Below are 19,737 nucleotides of genomic sequence, written 5' to 3'. Positions count from 1 at the left end.
ATGACATATGTACGTATACCGTATGAGGGCTCTATGACACATGTAGGGCACTATGACACATGTACGTATGCCGTATGAGGGCACTATGACACATGTACGTATACCGTATGAGGGCACTATGACACATGTACGTATACCGTATGTGTGCACTATGACACATGTACGTATACCGTATGAGTGCACTATGACACATGTACGTATACCGTATGAGTGCACTATCACACATGTACGTATACCGTATGAGTGCACTATGACACATGTACGTATACCGTATGAGTGCACTATGACATATGTACGTATACCGTATGAGGGCTCTTTGACACATGTAGGGCACTATGACACATGTACGTATGCCGTATGAGGGCTCTATGACACATGTACGTATGCCGTATGAGGGCTCTATGACACATGTACGTATGCCGTATGAGGGCACTATGACACATGTACGTATGCCGTATGAGGGCACTATGACACATGTACGTATGCCGTATGAGTGCACTATGACACATGTACGTATGCCGTATGAGTGCACTATCACACATGTACGTATGCCGTATGAGTGCACTATGACACATGTACGTATGCCGTATGAGTGCACTATGACATATGTACGTATACCGTATGAGTGCTCTATGACACAGGTACGTATACCGTATGAGGGCACTATGACACACGTACGTATACCGTATGAGCGCACTATGACACACGTACGTATACCGTATGAGCGCACTATGACACACGTACGTATACCGTATGAGCGCACTATGACACACGTACGTATACTGTATGAGTGCACTATGACACACGTACGTATGCCGTATGAGGGCACTATGACACACGTACGTATGCCGTATGAGGGCACTATGACACACGTACGTATGTACGTACGTATGCCGTATGAGGGCACTATGACACACGTACGTATACCGTATGAGTGCACTATGACACACGTACGTATACCGTATTAGTGCACTATGACACACGTACGTATACCGTATGAGTGCACTATGACACACGTACGTATACCGTATGAGGGCACTATGACACACGTACGTATGCCGTATGAGGGCACTATGACACACGTACGTATGCCGTATGAGGGCACTATGACACACGTACGTATGCCGTATGAGGGCACTATGACACACGTACGTATGCCGTATGAGGGCACTATGACACACGTACGTATGCCGTATGAGGACTCTATGACACATGTAGGGCACTATGACACATGTACGTATGCTGTATGAGGGCACTATGACACATGTACGTATACCGTATGAGGGCTCTATGACACACGTACGTATACCGTATGAGGGCACTATGACACATGTACGTATACCGTATGAGGGCACTATGACACATGTACGTATACCGTATGAGTGCACTATGACACATGTACGTATACCGTATGAGTGCACTATGACACATGTACGTATACCGTATGAGTGCACTATCACACATGTACGTATACCGTATGAGTGCACTATGACACATGTACGTATACCGTATGAGTGCACTATGACACATGTACGTATACCGTATGAGTGCACTATGACATATGTACGTATACCGTATGAGGGCTCTATGACACATGTAGGGCACTATGACACATGTACGTATGCCGTATGAGGGCTCTATGACACATGTACGTATGCCGTATGAGGGCTTTATGACACATGTACGTATGCCGCATGAGGGCACTATGACACATGTACGTATACCGCATGAGTGCACTATGACACATGTACGTATACCGCATGAGTGCACTATGACACATGTACGTATACCGTATGAGTGCACTATGACACATGTACGTATACCGTATGAGTGCACTATGACACATGTACGTATACCGTATGAGTGCTCTATGACACAGGTACGTATGCCGTATGAGTGCACTATGACACACGTACGTATGCCGTATGAGTGCACTATGACACACGTACGTATGCCGTATGAGTGCACTATGACACACGTACGTATGCCGTATGAGGGCACTATGACACACGTACGTATGCCGTATGAGGGCACTATGACACACGTACGTATGCCGTATGAGGGCACTATGACACACGTACGTATGCCGTATGAGGGCACTATGACACACGTACGTATGCCGTATGAGGGCACTATGACACACGTACGTATGCCGTATGAGGGCACTATGACACACGTACGTATGCCGTATGAGGGCACTATGACACACGTACGTATGCCGTATGAGGGCACTATGACACACGTACGTATGCCGTATGAGGGCACTATGACACACGTACGTATGCCGTATGAGGGCACTATGACACACGTACGTATGCCGTATGAGGGCACTATGACGCACGTACGTATGCCGTATGAGTGCACTATGACGCACGTACGTATGCCGTATGAGTGCACTATGACGCACGTACGTATGCCGTATGAGTGCACTATGACGCACGTACGTATGCCGTATGAGTGACTATGACGCACGTACGTATGCCGTATGAGGGCACTATGACGCACGTACGTATGCCGTATGAGGGCACTATGACGCACGTACGTATGCCGTATGAGGGCACTATGACGCACGTACGTATGCCGTATGAGGGCACTATGACGCACGTACGTATGCCGTATGAGGGCAATATGACGCATGTACGTATGCCGTGTGAGGGCTCTATGACGCATGTACGTATGCCGTGTGAGGGCACTATGACGCATGTACGTATGCTGTGTGAGGGCACTATGACATATGTACGTATACTGTATGAGTGCACTATGACACATGTACGTATACTGTGTGAGGGCTCTGTGACACATGTACGTATACCGTATGAGGGCTCTATGACACATGTAGGGCACTATGACACATGTACGTATACTGTATGAGGGCACTATGACATATGTACGTATACCGTATGAGGGCTCTATGACACATGTACGTATACTGTATGAGGGCACTATGACATATGTACGTATACCGTATGAGGGCTCTATGACACATGTAGGGCACTATGACACATGTAAGTATGCCGTATGAGGGCACTATGACACATGTACGTATACCGTATGAGGGCACTATGACACATGTACGTATATCGTATGAGGGCACTATGACACATGTACGTATACCGTATGAGTGCACTATGACACATGTACGTATACCGTATGAGTGCACTATGACACATGTACGTATACCGTATAAGGGCACTATGACATATGTACGTATACCGTATGAGGGCTCTATGACACATGTAGGGCACTATGACACATGTACGTATGCCGTATGAGGGCACTATGACACATGTACGTATGCCGTATGAGGGCTCTATGACACATGTACGTATGCCGTATGAGGGCTCTATGACACATGTACGTATACCGTATGAGGGCACTATGACACATGTACGTATACCGTATGAGGGCACTATGACACATGTACGTATACCGTATGAGGGCACTATGACACACGTACGTATACCGTATGAGGGCACTATGACACACGTACGTATACCGTATGAGGGCACTATGACACACGTACGTATGCCGTATGAGGGCACTATGACACACGTACGTATGCCGTATGAGGGCACTATGACACACGTACGTATGTACGTACGTATGCCGTATGAGGGCACTATGACACACGTACGTATACCGTATGAGTGCACTATGACACACGTACGTATACCGTATGAGTGCACTATGACACACGTACGTATACCGTATGAGGGCACTATGACACACGTACGTATACCGTATGAGGGCACTATGACACACGTACGTATACCGTATGAGTGCACTATGACACACGTACGTATGCCGTATGAGGGCACTATGACACACGTACGTATGCCGTATGAGGGCACTATGACACACGTACGTATGCCGTAGGAGGGCACTATGACACACGTACGTATGCCGTATGAGGGCACTATGACGCACGTACGTATGCCGTATGAGGGCACTATGACGCACGTACGTATGCCGTATGAGGGCACTATGACGCACGTACGTATGCCGTATGAGTGCACTATGACGCATGTACGTATACCGTATGAGGGCACTATGACATATGTACGTATACCGTATGAGGGCTCTATGACACATGTAGGGCACTATGACACATGTACGTATGCCGTATGAGGGCACTATGACACATGTACGTATACCGTATGAGGGCACTATGACACATGTACGTATACCGTATGTGTGCACTATGACACATGTACGTATACCGTATGAGTGCACTATGACACATGTACGTATACCGTATGAGTGCACTATCACACATGTACGTATACCGTATGAGTGCACTATCACACATGTACGTATACCGTATGAGTGCACTATGACACATGTACGTATACCGTATGAGTGCACTATGACATATGTACGTATACCGTATGAGGGCTCTTTGACACATGTAGGGCACTATGACACATGTACGTATGCCGTATGAGGGCTCTATGACACATGTACGTATGCCGTATGAGGGCACTATGACACATGTACGTATGCCGTATGAGGGCACTATGACACATGTACGTATGCCGTATGAGTGCACTATGACACATGTACGTATGCCGTATGAGTGCACTATCACACATGTACGTATGCCGTATGAGTGCACTATGACACATGTACGTATGCCGTATGAGTGCACTATGACATATGTACGTATACCGTATGAGTGCTCTATGACACAGGTACGTATACCGTATGAGGGCACTATGACACACGTACGTATACCGTATGAGCGCACTATGACACACGTACGTATACCGTATGAGCGCACTATGACACACGTACGTATACCGTATGAGCGCACTATGACACACGTACGTATACTGTATGAGTGCACTATGACACACGTACGTATGCCGTATGAGGGCACTATGACACACGTACGTATGCCGTATGAGGGCACTATGACACACGTACGTATGTACGTACGTATGCCGTATGAGGGCACTATGACACACGTACGTATACCGTATGAGTGCACTATGACACACGTACGTATACCGTATTAGTGCACTATGACACACGTACGTATACCGTATGAGTGCACTATGACACACGTACGTATACCGTATGAGGGCACTATGACACACGTACGTATGCCGTATGAGGGCACTATGACACACGTACGTATGCCGTATGAGGGCACTATGACACACGTACGTATGCCGTATGAGGGCACTATGACACACGTACGTATGCCGTATGAGGGCACTATGACACACGTACGTATGCCGTATGAGGGCACTATGACACACGTACGTATGCCGTATGAGGGCACTATGACACACGTACGTATGCCGTATGAGGGCACTATGACACACGTACGTATGCCGTATGAGGGCACTATGACACGTACGTATGCCGTATGAGGGCACTATGACACACGTACGTATGTCGTATGAGGGCACTATGACACACGTACGTATGCCGTATGAGGGCACTATGACACACGTACGTATGCCGTATGAGGGCACTATGACACACGTACGTATGTACGTACGTATGCCGTATGAGGGCACTATGACACACGTACGTATACCGTATTAGTGCACTATGACACACGTACGTATACCGTATGAGTGCACTATGACACACGTACGTATACCGTATGAGTGCACTATGACACACGTACGTATGCCGTATGAGGGCACTATGACACACGTACGTATGCCGTATGAGGGCACTATGACACACGTACGTATGCCGTATGAGGGCACTATGACACACGTACGTATGCCGTATGAGGGCACTATGACACACGTACGTATGCCGTATGAGGGCACTATGACGCACGTACGTATGCCGTATGAGGGCACTATGACGCACGTGCGTATGCCGTATGAGGGCACTATGACGCACGTGCGTATGCCGTATGAGTGCACGAGTGCACTATGACATATGTACGTATACTGTATGAGGGCACTATGACACACGTACGTATGCCGTATGAGGGCACTATGACATACGTACGTATGCCGTATGAGGGCACTATGACACACGTACGTATGCCGTATGAGGGCACTATGACACACGTACGTATGCCGTATGAGGGCACTATGACACACGTACGTATGCCGTATGAGGGAACTATGACACACGTACGTATGCCGTATGAGTGCACTATGACGCACGTACGTATGCCGTATGAGGGCACTATGACGCACGTACGTATACCGTATGAGGGCACTATGACATATGTACGTATACCATATGAGGGCTCTATGACACATGTAGGGCACTATGACACATGTACGTATGCCGTATGAGGGCACTATGACACATGTACGTATGCCGTATGAGGGCTCTATGACACATGTACGTATGCCGTATGAGGGCACTATAACACATGTACGTATACCGTATGAGTGCACTATCACACATGTACGTATACCGTATGAGTGCACTATGACACATGTACGTATACCGTATGAGTGCACTATGACATATGTACGTATACCGTATGAGTGCTCTATGACACAGGTACGTATACCGTATGAGGGCACTATGACACACGTACGTATGCCGTATGAGTGCACTATGACACACGTACGTATACCGTATGAGTGCACTATGACACACGTACGTATACCGTATGAGTGCACTATGACACACGTACGTATACCGTATGAGTGCACTATGACACACGTACGTATGCCGTATGAGGGCACTATGACACACGTACGTATGCCGTATGAGGGCACTATGACACACGTACGTATGCCGTATGAGGGCACTATGACACACGTACGTATGCCGTATGAGGGCACTATGACACACGTACGTATGCCGTATGAGGGCACTATGACATACGTACGTATGCCGTATGAGGGCACTATGACGCACGTACGTATGCCGTATGAGGGCACTATGACGCACGTACGTATGCCGTATGAGGGCACTATGACGCACGTACGTATGCCGTATGAGTGCACGAGTGCACTATGACATATGTACGTATACTGTATGAGGGCACTATGACACATGTACGTATACTGTATGAGTGCACTATGACATGTACGTATACTGTATGAGTGCACTATGACATATGTACGTATACTGTATGAGGGCACTATGACACATGTACGTATACCGTATGAGGGCACTATGACACATGTTCGTATACCAAGTGAGGGCACTATGACACATGTACGTATACCGTATGAGGGCACTATGACACATGTACGTATGCCGTATGAGTGCACTATGACACATGTACGTATACTGTATGAGGGCACTATGACATATGTACGTATACTGTATGAGTGCACAGTACTGGGGTATTACTAATAATGTTAGTGTTTATAAGAATGTTTTTATTAACACTTTTGCAATGTTATCCTAGAAACAACAGTAAGTGATAAATATCTGGATGCATTTACTGTCCTTCCTCAAACATAATAATAATCATTATAATAATAATAACGTGGAAATGCATTAGGAGATATAAAAGTGCTGTTATACATGACACTGTGCACGGGGCGGTCATTGTGGCTTAGTTTCACCAGGGAACGTATTCACAAATGGTCCAACATTCACTCTTTCCCGGCCCCCCGCAGGATAACTGGGGCAAGTTGAGATTTTGTTTAAAAAAAAAAAAAAAAAAAATCTAAATCACACTTAAATAAATTATTTCCGAAAGTCAACAACAAACTGTACAAACACGAGCAGCGATGTGGCACTGAAAGAATCGTCCGAAGGACGGCGTTGTGGCACTGAAAGAGTCGCCCGAAGGACGGCACACACTGGGCATCGTAAGAGCAGTTTAAACTTTGAATTTCTTGTAGACTCTTCTTTAAAAAGCTTTAGAATGTAACAAAGTATAACATTTGTACCGCACATTGTATGCGTCATGGCCACTGGCAAATTCCTGGTCATCCAATCATTGAACAGCGACCTTGTCTTTGAGCCAGTTTTTTTTTTCCCTGTATCTGAGAAGTTTTGGCAAAAACAAAGACCTGGACTGTGCCAACATAAACGTTGGGACTGGATTTATACAGAGATTCAATGTCTTTGTAACAGTGGCTAGTATCACGGAGGGTGTCAAGTTAATTTTGCACCAGTATATGGGCGTGATGACTTAGTGTTGCAGGTAGGTGGCACTAGACCGGGCTGGCATCAGCCTGAGTCTGTATAGGCAGCATTTAGATCCTTCAGAAAGCTGGTTGGCCAAGGTAAGGACAGAACATTCTCTCTGGGTGTTCCTCCTGCGTTCTACCCCTGGACGAAGGAACGTAATCCGTCATATCATCTCCTGCCCGGGACACGGGCTTAATGAGATGCCGAGAGCACCTTTTGTAATAGTTGGAGATGCGGAACGTTGCCAGCTTATTCTCCTTAGAAGACCGGGATCTTATCTCTGCGAACATTATCCAGGTCGTCATCCAAGGTGAGAAGAACCTGAAGACAGATATTCCGGGATTTAATGCTGGAAAACTCAAACAATACAAAACATCATTACACTGTCCTTTGATCAAGCTGTGACTGCACACAGCGAAACGCGTCAGCATATCTGAATCACCATCCACCACTTACAGTCCAGCCAAAGCCCGTCTACACTTTGCCTACATTGGTGTTTTCTGGCATTGCCTATGTTTCCAGCTGGCCAGACCTGTGTTACAGGGGACTATCACACTGCAAAGGCAGCATTGCTACAGGAACCCCACAATTCCGGACACTGGATCTGGCAATTATAACTTTGTGCTGGATACTCACTTATGGGACTGAACACTTACTTATGTGGCTTGGGTCATTTTTACCTTACTATAATTGTGCTACTACCACTTTTACTCATATATACGTATATACGTGTTTTATATTGTAATTATCTGTTCATGGATCCAGAAGATTAAATGTTATACTTTGTTGTGATTTATGTATACAGTTATTATTACTGCAGAGCGCTGTTTTTTCCTATTTTGTTGACTCTATTCTTATGTGAGAACTGACTCTACTCTTATTGCTAACAGCTGCTTACTATTGGATGTACACACCCCATGGTAGCACCATTTTTTATCATTACAGTGTCCGTCCGACATATTATCCTATATTTCGTTTATTATAAATTATATTGGTTGCCGACCTATTTCCCATTCGACATTCTGACTGTCGACATTCAGAACCCATCGTCATTCCGGTGTTGACATTCTGTCAATGTCCTGAATGTTGACTAGTCATACCACACCCATGTAGCTCACCCCTGTCCTGTATACTGACATCCCGGTGAATCTGATGGAGACCTATGTGCCTGTCTTTTATATCTATGTATGCACGGACCAAGTGCTATTCCATGAATGACGTCGTCCATCAGAGTTTATCGCTTTTACACGGAAGATGGAGCCCGCAAAAAGATTAGCAGGGCGGCACCCGAGCTCTTCTAGTACAATATAATAATTTAAGCTACGGCATCCTTTTTCTGGGCTGTCTCGCCCACATACACGCTCCCAGGCTGGACGCACTCACCAGGAAAGAGAAGAACATGGCAGTTGAAGAAAGAAAGTGCCAGATATCGTGGTCGTCGAAGAAGTGCATGACTATACACTCCCGGTTCTTCTCTCGGGACTGGGCCGGGGTCTCCTACAAATAAATGAATACGGTGAACAGAGCTTATAAATCTATGTGGAATATATATATATATATTTTTTTTTTTTTTGTTGGTGCACTGTAAGCTTCCAGTCATTAGGGGGCGATAGAGCACAGCGCGCGATACGATGCAGGGCACATGGGTCATTCTCACCTCCCAGCTGCTTAGGGTTTGGAAAAAGAAGTACAAAGCAGAAGCCCAGACACCAGCGGTGGCAACGATGCAGAAAAGCGGCAGCGGCAGGATCTTCTCTGAGCTGCGGAGCTGTAAAATAGGAGGACAGCAAGGTGTGTAATAGCAGAGCATTGCCCAATCAGTCATCTCACCCTCAGCAGAGATTTTCAGTTTCATCAGTCTGAGAACAAGAGCAGTTAATGAAGTGAATGTAAAAAAAAAAAAGATATTAAAGGCAAAAACGTAATTATGTTTTTAATTAAAGGATCATTTTAATAATAACTGCATATATAGATCCGGTAGGAGGTTTCCACGGCAAGATAAAATATAAAGTATTACTTCAGTGGGGCGAACTCCGGAGTGTCTTCTCCCGGAATCTGTATGATTTACCGCCGGAATCCCGACAGCGGCTGCCCGACATGGGTGAAAATCCCGATCGTCCCTAAGGTAAGTATTGACTAACCTAATTCCCTCCCCTAACCCTCCTTAGGGGTGCCTAACCCTAACCTTCTCCCCAGTGCCTATCCCTAGCCCCCCCTCTAAGTGCCTAAACCTAACCCCCCCTTCCCGCTGCCTAAACCTAAGTCCCCCGGGGGGGTGCCTAACCCTAAGTCCTCCCCGGGGGTGCCTAACCCTAACCCTCCCTCCCCCTAGCCTAACCCTCCTGGGGGGGTGCCTAACCCTAAGTCCCCCCGGGAGCCCTAAATCTAACCCTCCCCCCCCACCGCGGCTGTCCGCTCGTGGCGCCCGGCATCACTACGATCGTGATGCCGGGCGCCGGTCTCCCGGCGTCAGAGAAATGCGGGCGTCTACATGTAGACGCCCGGCATTTCACCCATGCCGGGATAAGACAGTCAGGAAGCCAGCTGCCGGTATTTAGGCAGTCGGCTTCCCGATTGCTTCCCGTATCCACTACGTGACCTTACTGAGCGATTGCACAATTATGACATCGTACTCGTGCAGTTGCTCAGTAATCGGGAATTTATATGTCAAAAACGACCAGCGATGCGCGTGCCCGCTGGTCTTTTTTGACATTTATCATCGCCCGAACATGCTGGTCATCAGGTTGACAATGTACGGGGATGATTGATGTGCCTACACTGAACGTGTCGGCACTGCATCCCTAGGGAGACGACAGCACGATTGCAATGTCGTAATCGTGCCAGTCCCGGGATCTAGTAGTGGATACGCACCTTAAGACACCTTCAATAACAAGTTTGATTTACGACAAAATGTTTTACTTTACTTCTAAAACTGCATACAGCCTGTCAGGGACCCGTACCCAGTATCCCTGACGTGGGGGGGCACCTCTGCTATAGACAGAGCGCCGTAATACAAATACCTCACTTACCAAACTGCCACCACCGATGGAAACGATTTAAAGAGGCCACCGGTCCTCTATTACCTCAATAATTGCACAGGCTCGCCAACAAGATTCCCACACAGTTAATCTTTTGCTTCCTGCTTCTAGCAATTATCACAGTTATCACAGTTATCACAATTATCACAGTTATCACAATTATCACAGTTATCACAGTTATCACAATTATCACAGTTATCACATACCATCTCCACAATTGCGCAGACTCGGCGTCCCAGATGACCACACAGTTCGCTGAGACCAACCCTCTGCTTCCCGTACTTAACAATAGGTGTAGCGTCACCCTAGCGGACTAATAATCTCTTCACCCCTAAGCCTAAATCCCCCGGGGGGGTGCCTAACCCTAAGTCCACCCCGGGAACCCTAAACCTAACCCTTCTCCCCACCCCCGCGGCTTTCCGCGCCCGGCGTCCCTTCGATCGGAATGCCGGGCGTCGGTAAAATGACAGGCGTCTAGATTTAGATGCCTGTCATTTAACCCTCGCTGGGATTAAGCGGTCGGGAAGCCGGCTGTCGGGATTAGGTCCGCCGGCTTCCCCACTGCATACCCTTCTCCCCCCATTGTCAGTGATCCTCTGCTGTAAACTTCCCAGTATTATAAGTGAGTGGGGAAGACTCAACACCGCCGTCAGTCTGGTCAGGTCCATGGTATTATGATGGTGGTGGTGGTGGGGGGGGGTCTCAGGGCTGAACCATTGCAGCATTCAGAGGGCCCGGAATATTGGGGTAACTTAGATCTTTATATTTCATTGTATATTATTGAATTCTGGAACTAAAATGTCTTCCTTACATATACTACTTGCTCCCATATTGTTGTAGCCTGTTGTCTATACATTTTAGGCACCGTTTGACTAAATGCAGCACAAACATCTTCAGCTGAGATAAGGTCGGGGAACCGCGCCTTACGAATGTGTAAACATGACAGACGATATGTATAGAAGTCACCTTCATGATGATGTAGAAGGCCAGGTACAGCAGCAAGTTACAGATGAAGATGCCCAGTAAGTAGGAGGCAAAGTCCCGAGGTCGGTATACCAGTCCAAAGATGGCGCTGAAAGACCAGGAGCAAAGGGTCAGGGGTCACAGACTGGTTACATAGTTACAGAGGCTCAAAAACAACGATACAAGCTCCTCGATTTCATGCTACCCTCAAGGTGACTGTGGGGAAGGCGATCACAAACCTGCCATGTGCTATGTAACTGAGAGGGAAATAACAATTCAGGTTCTAGAGCATACAGGGATCTATAGAATGCCCAGGATCTATTCTACAGCATACCAGGGATCTATGGAATGCCCAGGATCTATTCTACAGCATACCAGGGATCTATGGAATGCCCAGGATCTATAGAAAACCCAGAATCTATTATAGTGCTTACCGAGGATCTATAGAATTCCCAAGATCTAATCTAGAGCACACAGGATCTACAGAATGCCCAGGATCTACTCTACAGCACACAAAGGATCTGCAGAATGCCCAGGATCTATTCTAGAGCATATCAAGGATCTATAGCAGGGATGGGGAACCTCCTGCCCGGGGGTCTTATAAGGCCCTCTGTATCATTTGGCCTGGCCCTCAGAGCTTTATTCTGCTAGCCTCGTTTGGCCTAGCATGGCACCCTGCAGCCAGAATCTATGCAGCAATGCCACCTGGAGTATGCTTAGGACGCTTCAGACGGTCACATCGCTTCCCTTACAGCCCCCCCGAGCATCCTCAGGATTGCTGTAATCACCAGCGATTGCGGCCCCCGCCTCCATGTGACGGGCCTAAACCAGGCCTGCAAATAATGTTATACATATCAAAGTGGCCCAGAAAAAAGGTTCCCATCCCCTGATCTATAGTAGTAAATGCATATCCAAGTGGTATAATAATGTCCTAGTAGTAACATATCCAAGTGGTATAATAATGTCCTAGTAATGACATGTCCTAGTTGTGTAATAATGTTCTAGTAATGACATGTCCTAGTTGTGTAATAATGTTCTAGTAATGACATATCCTAGTGGTGTATTAATGTCCTAGTAGTGAGGGCATATCCAAGTGGTATAATAATGCCCTAGTAGTGACATATCCAAGTGGTATAATAATGTCCTAGTAATGACATGTCCTAGTTGTGTAATAATGTTCTAGTAATGACATGTCCTAGTTGTGTAATAATGTTCTAGTAATGACATATCCTAGTGGTGTATTAATGTCCTAGTAGTGAGGGCATATCCAAGTGGTATAATAATGTCCTAGTAGTGACATATCCAAGTGGTGTAATAATGTCCTAGTAGTGACATATCCAAGTGCTATAATAATGTCCTAGTAATGACATGTCCTAGTGGTGTACTAATGTCCTAGCAGTGAGGTAATTTCCTAGTGGTATAATAATGTCCTAGTAGTGTAATAATGTCCCAGTATTGACATATCGTAGTGGTATAATAATGTCCTAGTAGTGACAAGTCCTAGTAGTGTAATAATGTCCTAGTGGTATAATAATGTACTAGTAGTGAAATGTCCTAGTGGTATAATAATGTCCTAGTAGTGACATGTCTAGTGGTATAATAATGTCCTAGTAATGATATGTCCTAGTGGTGTATTAATGTCCTAGTAGTGAGGATGTGTCCTAGTAGTGAGGGCGTGTCCTAGTGGTGTAATAATGTCCTAGTAGTGAGGGCATGTCCTAGTGGTGTAATAATGTCCTAGCAGTGAGGGCATATCCTAGTGGTGTAATAATGTCCTAGCAGTGAGGGCATATCCTAGTGGTGTAATAATGTCCTAGTAGTGAGGGCATGTCCTAGAGGTGTAATAATGTCCTAGTAGTGAGGGCGTGTCTTAGTGGTGTAATAATGTCCTAGTATTGAGAGCATGTCCTAGTGGTGTAATAATGTCCTAGTAGTGAGGGCATGTCCTAGTGGTGTAATAATGTCCTGGTGGTGTATTAATGTCCTAGTAGTGAGGACGTGTCCTAGTAGTGAGGGCGTGTCCTAGTGGTGTAATAATGTCCTAGTAGTGAGGGCGTGTCCTAGTGGTGTAATAATGTCCTAGTAGTGAGGACGTGTCCTAGTGGTGTAATAATGTCCTAGTGGTGTGAGGTTGTCCTGCTGCTGAGACTCTGTCCTAGGGGTATATTTACTAAAGTGAGAGATTTTAGGAGTGGAGATGTTGCCCTTAACAACCAATCAAATTCTACCCATCTTCTAGAAGGTGCTAGTTAAATGTTAAGTAGAATCTGATTGGTTGCTATGGGCAACGGCTCACTCTTGTAAATATACCCCCTAGAAGTGAGAGTCTGTCCTAGCGGTTATATCATATCCTAGTGGTGAGAAATACAATTAGGTAACGGGCACACTGTTCCCAGAAATGTGATAAAACCATTTTATACTGACACCAGCACGGTGTAACAAGGTTCCCCTAGAAGACCCTACTGGGTGACCATCACCACCTGGACAAAGCTGAACCAGAGGCCTCAGCAGAACTAACTGTTATTAATGATTATTTGTGGATTTATTCTGCGGTCGGAGACGTCATACTGTGTCCAATACTCACAAGAACAGATTGAAGACGTTTCCCACGATTAACAGAATCATCCTGTCCTGAGAATGAGAATGAGGAGAGTCAGATAAAGCAGAGAAATCCCTAACGCTGGTCACATGTCAGACTCGCACTGCGTCACACCGCGTCTGTATCAGGAGTGAGCTATGAAATCGGAACGCGTAGCTTTATGCTGAGATCCTGATCCTGCACCAAAAACTGGCTGCTGTGTGTCACGTAGGATGGAGTCAGCATCCATGGTCGAAATACCGACAGTGTCGGGATTCCGGCACCAGAATCCTAACCGCCGGCATCCCAAAGGTAAGTATTGGCGGTTAGGGGGAGGGTTAGGCTTAGGCAGCGGGCAGGGGGAGGTTAGGATTAGGCACTAAGACGGAGCTTAGCAGGACGGGTTAGGGTTAGGCACCGGCAAGTGGGAGGTTAGCAGGGGGAGGTTAGGGTTAGGCACTAAGACGAGAGGTTAGCAGGATGGGTTAGGCACCGGCAAGGGGGAGGTTAGCAGGACGGGTTAGGCATCGGCAAGGGGGAGGTTAGAGTTAGGCACTGGGAGGGGAGGTTAGCAGGACGGGTTAGGGTTAGGCACCGGCAAGGGGGAGGTTAGGGTTAGGGACTGAGAGGGGAGGTTAGCAGGACGGGTTAGGGTTAGGCACCGGCAAGGGGGAGGTTAGGGTTAGGCACCAGCAAGGGGAAGGTTAGGGTTAGGCACTGAGAGGGGAGGTTAGCAGGACGGGTTAGGGTTAGGCACCGGCAAGGGGGAGGTTAGGGTTAGGCACTGAGAGGGGAGGTTAGCAGGACGGGTTAGGGTTAGGCACTGAGAGGGGAGATTAGCAGGACGGGTTAGGGTTAGGCACTGAGAGGGGAGATTAGCAGGACGGGTTAGGGTTAGGCACTGAGAGGGGAGGTTAGCAGGACGGGTTAGGGTTAGGCACTGAGAGGGGAGGTTAGCAGGACGGGTTAGGGTTAGGCACTGAGAGGGGAGGTTAGCAAGACGGGTTAGGGTTAGGCACTGAGGGGAGGTTAGGGTTAGGCACTGAGAGGGGAGATTAGCAGGACGGGTTAGGGTTAGGCACTGAGAGGGGAGGTTAGCAGGACGAGTTAGGGTTAGGCACTGAGAGGGGAGGTTAGCAGGACGGGTTAGGGTTAGGCACTGAGAGGGGAGGTTAGCAGGACAGGTTAGGGTTAGGCATCGGCAAGGGGAAAGTTAGGGTTAGGCACTGAGGGGAGGTTAGGGTTAGGCACTGAGAGAGGGGAGGTTAGCAGGACGGGTTAGGGTTAGGCACTGAGAGGGGTGGTTGTGTTAGGCACCAGGGAGGGAGTGTTAGCGGTAAGGGTTAGTCTTACCTTACTTACCGAAGGGTGTCGGGATTCTGTCTGTTGGGATGCCGGTATCGGTATGTAAGTTAGCGTGTTACCCCCAGAGCCCTCTCTATGTAAATTAGAGTGTTATCGCCAGTGTAAAATAACGACATGGCTGCGTAATCCCTGACCGGTGACATATTATATTAGTGTAATAATAATAATAATGTTGAAAAACAATCTCCACGTTCTTCCCAGAAATGTTTCTCGCTCATATATCTGACATACAGTAATGAGGAGGATTTCTAGAAGAGAATGGCTGTCACTTACCATGTACATAGGCCGGCTGCACTGCTGTGTACAGTCTGTATAGAGGATCTGGAAGATCCGCCGGAAGATCCCGAAGTCTGTATAGAGAGGAGGGGGTCAGATGAGGCACAGAAGGGACAGCGCCCCCATGTGACATACTACAGGGAATGCAGGGGTCACTGTCACATACATTATGGTCTCAGCAAGGAAATCCCTAAACACACAGAAAACCCCACAGAGCGGAAAGTGACGTTACCTGCATTGTGCACATCTGGAACAAGACAGCAGAGGAGAGAGGAGAGAGACAGGGAGTGAGGACAGTGCGTGCTATCCCTGAGATCACCACAGGGCGACACAACAGTCACTATGGGGTCTATTTACTAAGCAGTGTTAGGAGACAGAGTGAAAAGTGATAAGGTGTCAGCCAATCAGCTCCCAACTGTCATCTCACAGGCTGTGTTTGAAAAATGATAGTTGGGAGCTGATTGGCTGGCACCTTATCACTTTCTTATCACTTTTCCCTCTGACTCCTAACACTGCTTAGTAAATATACCCCTAGGCCTTTATAATGCACATGTAATCTTGGCATATGTATAAACTGTTATTTATGATGTCATCGCTTATAATCGATGAGTTCTGATGTAATCACTTCAGGAATCATCCCGTCCCCACTGTAAATTATATGAACATTAGAAGTCACAGTGATGTTACCTGCACTATACCTACAGCCTCGTCTTTATATATGGTTCCAGAACTCCACAGTGACTTCTAGTATCCATATAATGTAGAGCTGACATGGCTGAATTCAGTATGGAGATATGAGAATGATCCCTATCCTCATAATGAAGATGACAGTAGCGGGAGATGCCCTTATTGGTGCAGAACTTGTACCCTTGTTTCCCACGTCTAATACAGCAGAACTATTTATTATGGAAACTAAAACCATGGACAAGATGTGAGTTGTGCGGAGTTACAGAGCCTGGGGCCCCATCTCACCTATCTTGAAACGTCCCATGTAGTAGATGTGCGTGCTTAGAGCCAGTGACCCCGCCATGTGGAAGATGGAAAAGATCACCCAGAACCACCAGTTGTCCTTTCCGAAAACCTGGAAGTGAAGAGCATGGAGAGAGGAGATGACAGAGGAGAACCTCACAGTATGAACGATATCCTGTACATGATGTTACCGGAGATAGCTTATAATGCACAGTCTAGAACAGGGGAGAGTGTGTGATCAAAGGACATGACGGAGGAGAACCTCACAGTATAAACGATATCCTGTACATGATGTTACTGGAGATGGCTTATAATGCACAGTCAAGAACGGGGGAGAGTGTGTGATCAGAGGACATGACGGAGGAGAACCTCACAGTATGAACGATATCCTGTACCTGATGTTACTGGAGATGGCTTATAATGCACAGTCTAGAACGGGGGAGAGTTATGTGATCAGAGGACATGACAGAGGGGAACCTCACAGTATGAACGATATCCTGTACATGATGTTACTGGAGATGGCTTATAATGCACAATCTAGAATGGGGGAGAGTGTGTGATCATAGGACATGACGGAGGAGAACCTCACAGTATGAACAGTATTCTGTACATGATGTTACAGGAGATGGCTTATAATGCACAATCTAGAACGGGGGAGAGTGTGTGATCATAGGACATGATGGAGGAGAACCTCACAGTATGAACAGTATTCTGTACATGATGTTACAGGAGATGGCTTATAATGCACAGTCTAGAACGGGGGAGAGTTATGTAATCAGAGGACATGACAGAGGGGAACCTCACAGTATGAACAGTATTCTATACATGATGTTACAGAAGATGGCTTATAATGCACAGTCTAGAACGGGGGAGAGTGTGTGATCATAGGAGATGACGGAGGAGAACCTCACAGTATGAACAGTATCCTGTACATGATGTTACCGGAGATGGCTTATAATGCACAGTCTAGAACAGGGGAGAGTGTGTGATCAGAGGACATGACGGAGGAGAACCTCACAGTATGAACAGTATTCTATATATGATGTTACCGGAGATGGCTTATAATGCACAGTCTAGAATGGGGGAGAGTTATGTGATCAGAGGACATGACAGAGGGGAACCTCACAGTATGAACAGTATCCTGTACATGATGTTACAGGAGATGGCTTATAATGCACAGTCTAGAACGGGGGAGAGTGTGTGATCAGAGGACATGACAGAGGGGAACCTCACAGTAAGAACAGTATTCTGTACATGATGTTACAGGAGATGGCTTATAATGCACAGTCTAGAACGGGGGAGAGTTATGTGATCATAGGACATGACGGAGGAGAACCTCACAGTATGAACAGTATCCTGTACATGATGTTACCGGAGATGGCTTATAATGCACAGTCTAGAACGGGGGAGTGTGTGTGATCAGAGGACATGATGGAGGAGAACCTCACAGTATGAACGATATCCTGTACATGATGTTACTGGAGATGGCTTATAATGCACAGTCTAGAACAGGGGAGAGTTATGTGATCAGAGCACATGACAGAGGGGAACCTCACAGTATGAACAGTATTCTGTACATGATGTTACAGGAGATGGCTTATAATGCACAGTCTAGAACGGGGGAGAGTGTGTGATCATAGGACATGACGGAGGAGAACCTCACAGTATGAACAATATCCTGTACATGATGTTACTGGAGATGGCTTATAATGCACAGTCTAGAACGGGGGAGAGTTATGTGATCAGAGGACATGACAGAGGGGAACCTCACAGTATGAACAGTATTCTGTACATGATATTACAGGAGATGGCTTATAATGCACAATCTAGAACGGGGGAGAGTGTGTGATCATAGGACATGATGGAGGAGAACCTCACAGTATGAACAGTATTCTGTACATGATGTTACTGGAGATGGCTTATAATGCACAGTCTAGAACAGGGGAGAGTTATGTAATCAGAGGACATGACAGAGGGGAACCTCACAGTATGAACAGTATTCTGTACATGATGTTACAGGAGATGGCTTATAATGCACAGTCTAGAACGGGGGAGAGTGTGTAATCATATACATGACGGAGGAGTACCTCACAGTATGAACAGTATCCTGAACATGATGTTACCGGAGATGGCTTATAATGCATAGTCTAGAACGGGGGAGAGTTATGTGATCAGAGGACATGACAGAGGGGAACCTCACAGTATGAACAGTATTCTGTACATGATGTTACAGGAGATGGCTTATAATGCACAGTCTAGAACGGGGGAGAGTGTGTGATCATAGGACATGACGGAGGAGAACCTCACAGTATGAACAGTATCCTGTACATGATGTTACTGGAGATGGCTTATAATGCACAGTCTAGAACGGGGGAGAGTTATGTGATCAGAGGACATGACAGAGGGGAACCTCACAGTATGAACAGTATTCTGTACATGATATTACAGGAGATGGCTTATAAT

The 19,737-nt window shown here is 46.7% G+C and overlaps 1 protein-coding gene across 2 annotated transcripts in view; it reads right to left on the bottom strand.

Moving 5' to 3' along the window:
* Window positions 1–7,301: 7,301 nt before the first annotated feature.
* SIDT1 (SID1 transmembrane family member 1) overlaps window positions 7,302–19,737 on the bottom strand; it is a 118,557-nt gene continuing 106,121 nt past the window's right edge. Inside the window, exons 20-27 of one of the 2 annotated variants that reach the window (XM_088450773.1) lie at window positions 17,278–17,386; window positions 16,538–16,552; window positions 16,303–16,379; window positions 14,671–14,717; window positions 12,090–12,195; window positions 9,743–9,853; window positions 9,469–9,582; window positions 7,302–8,406 (exon numbers count right to left, since the gene is read on the bottom strand). In XM_088450773.1, coding sequence (XP_088306899.1) covers window positions 8,344–8,406; window positions 9,469–9,582; window positions 9,743–9,853; window positions 12,090–12,195; window positions 14,671–14,717; window positions 16,303–16,379; window positions 16,538–16,552; window positions 17,278–17,386 — 642 coding nt within the window. In that variant the 3' untranslated portion in view covers window positions 7,302–8,343. The remainder of the gene's footprint in view (window positions 8,407–9,468; window positions 9,583–9,742; window positions 9,854–12,089; window positions 12,196–14,670; window positions 14,718–16,302; window positions 16,380–16,537; window positions 16,553–17,277; window positions 17,387–19,737) is intronic. The other variant, XM_088450774.1, reaches the window with a different exon arrangement.

Source organism: Taudactylus pleione, unplaced genomic scaffold, assembly GCF_031769625.1.
Source record: "Taudactylus pleione unplaced genomic scaffold, aTauple2 ptg000523l, whole genome shotgun sequence".
Classification (NCBI taxonomy): domain Eukaryota; kingdom Metazoa; phylum Chordata; class Amphibia; order Anura; family Myobatrachidae; genus Taudactylus; species Taudactylus pleione.
This window is presented reverse-complemented; position numbering and strand designations above follow the sequence as displayed.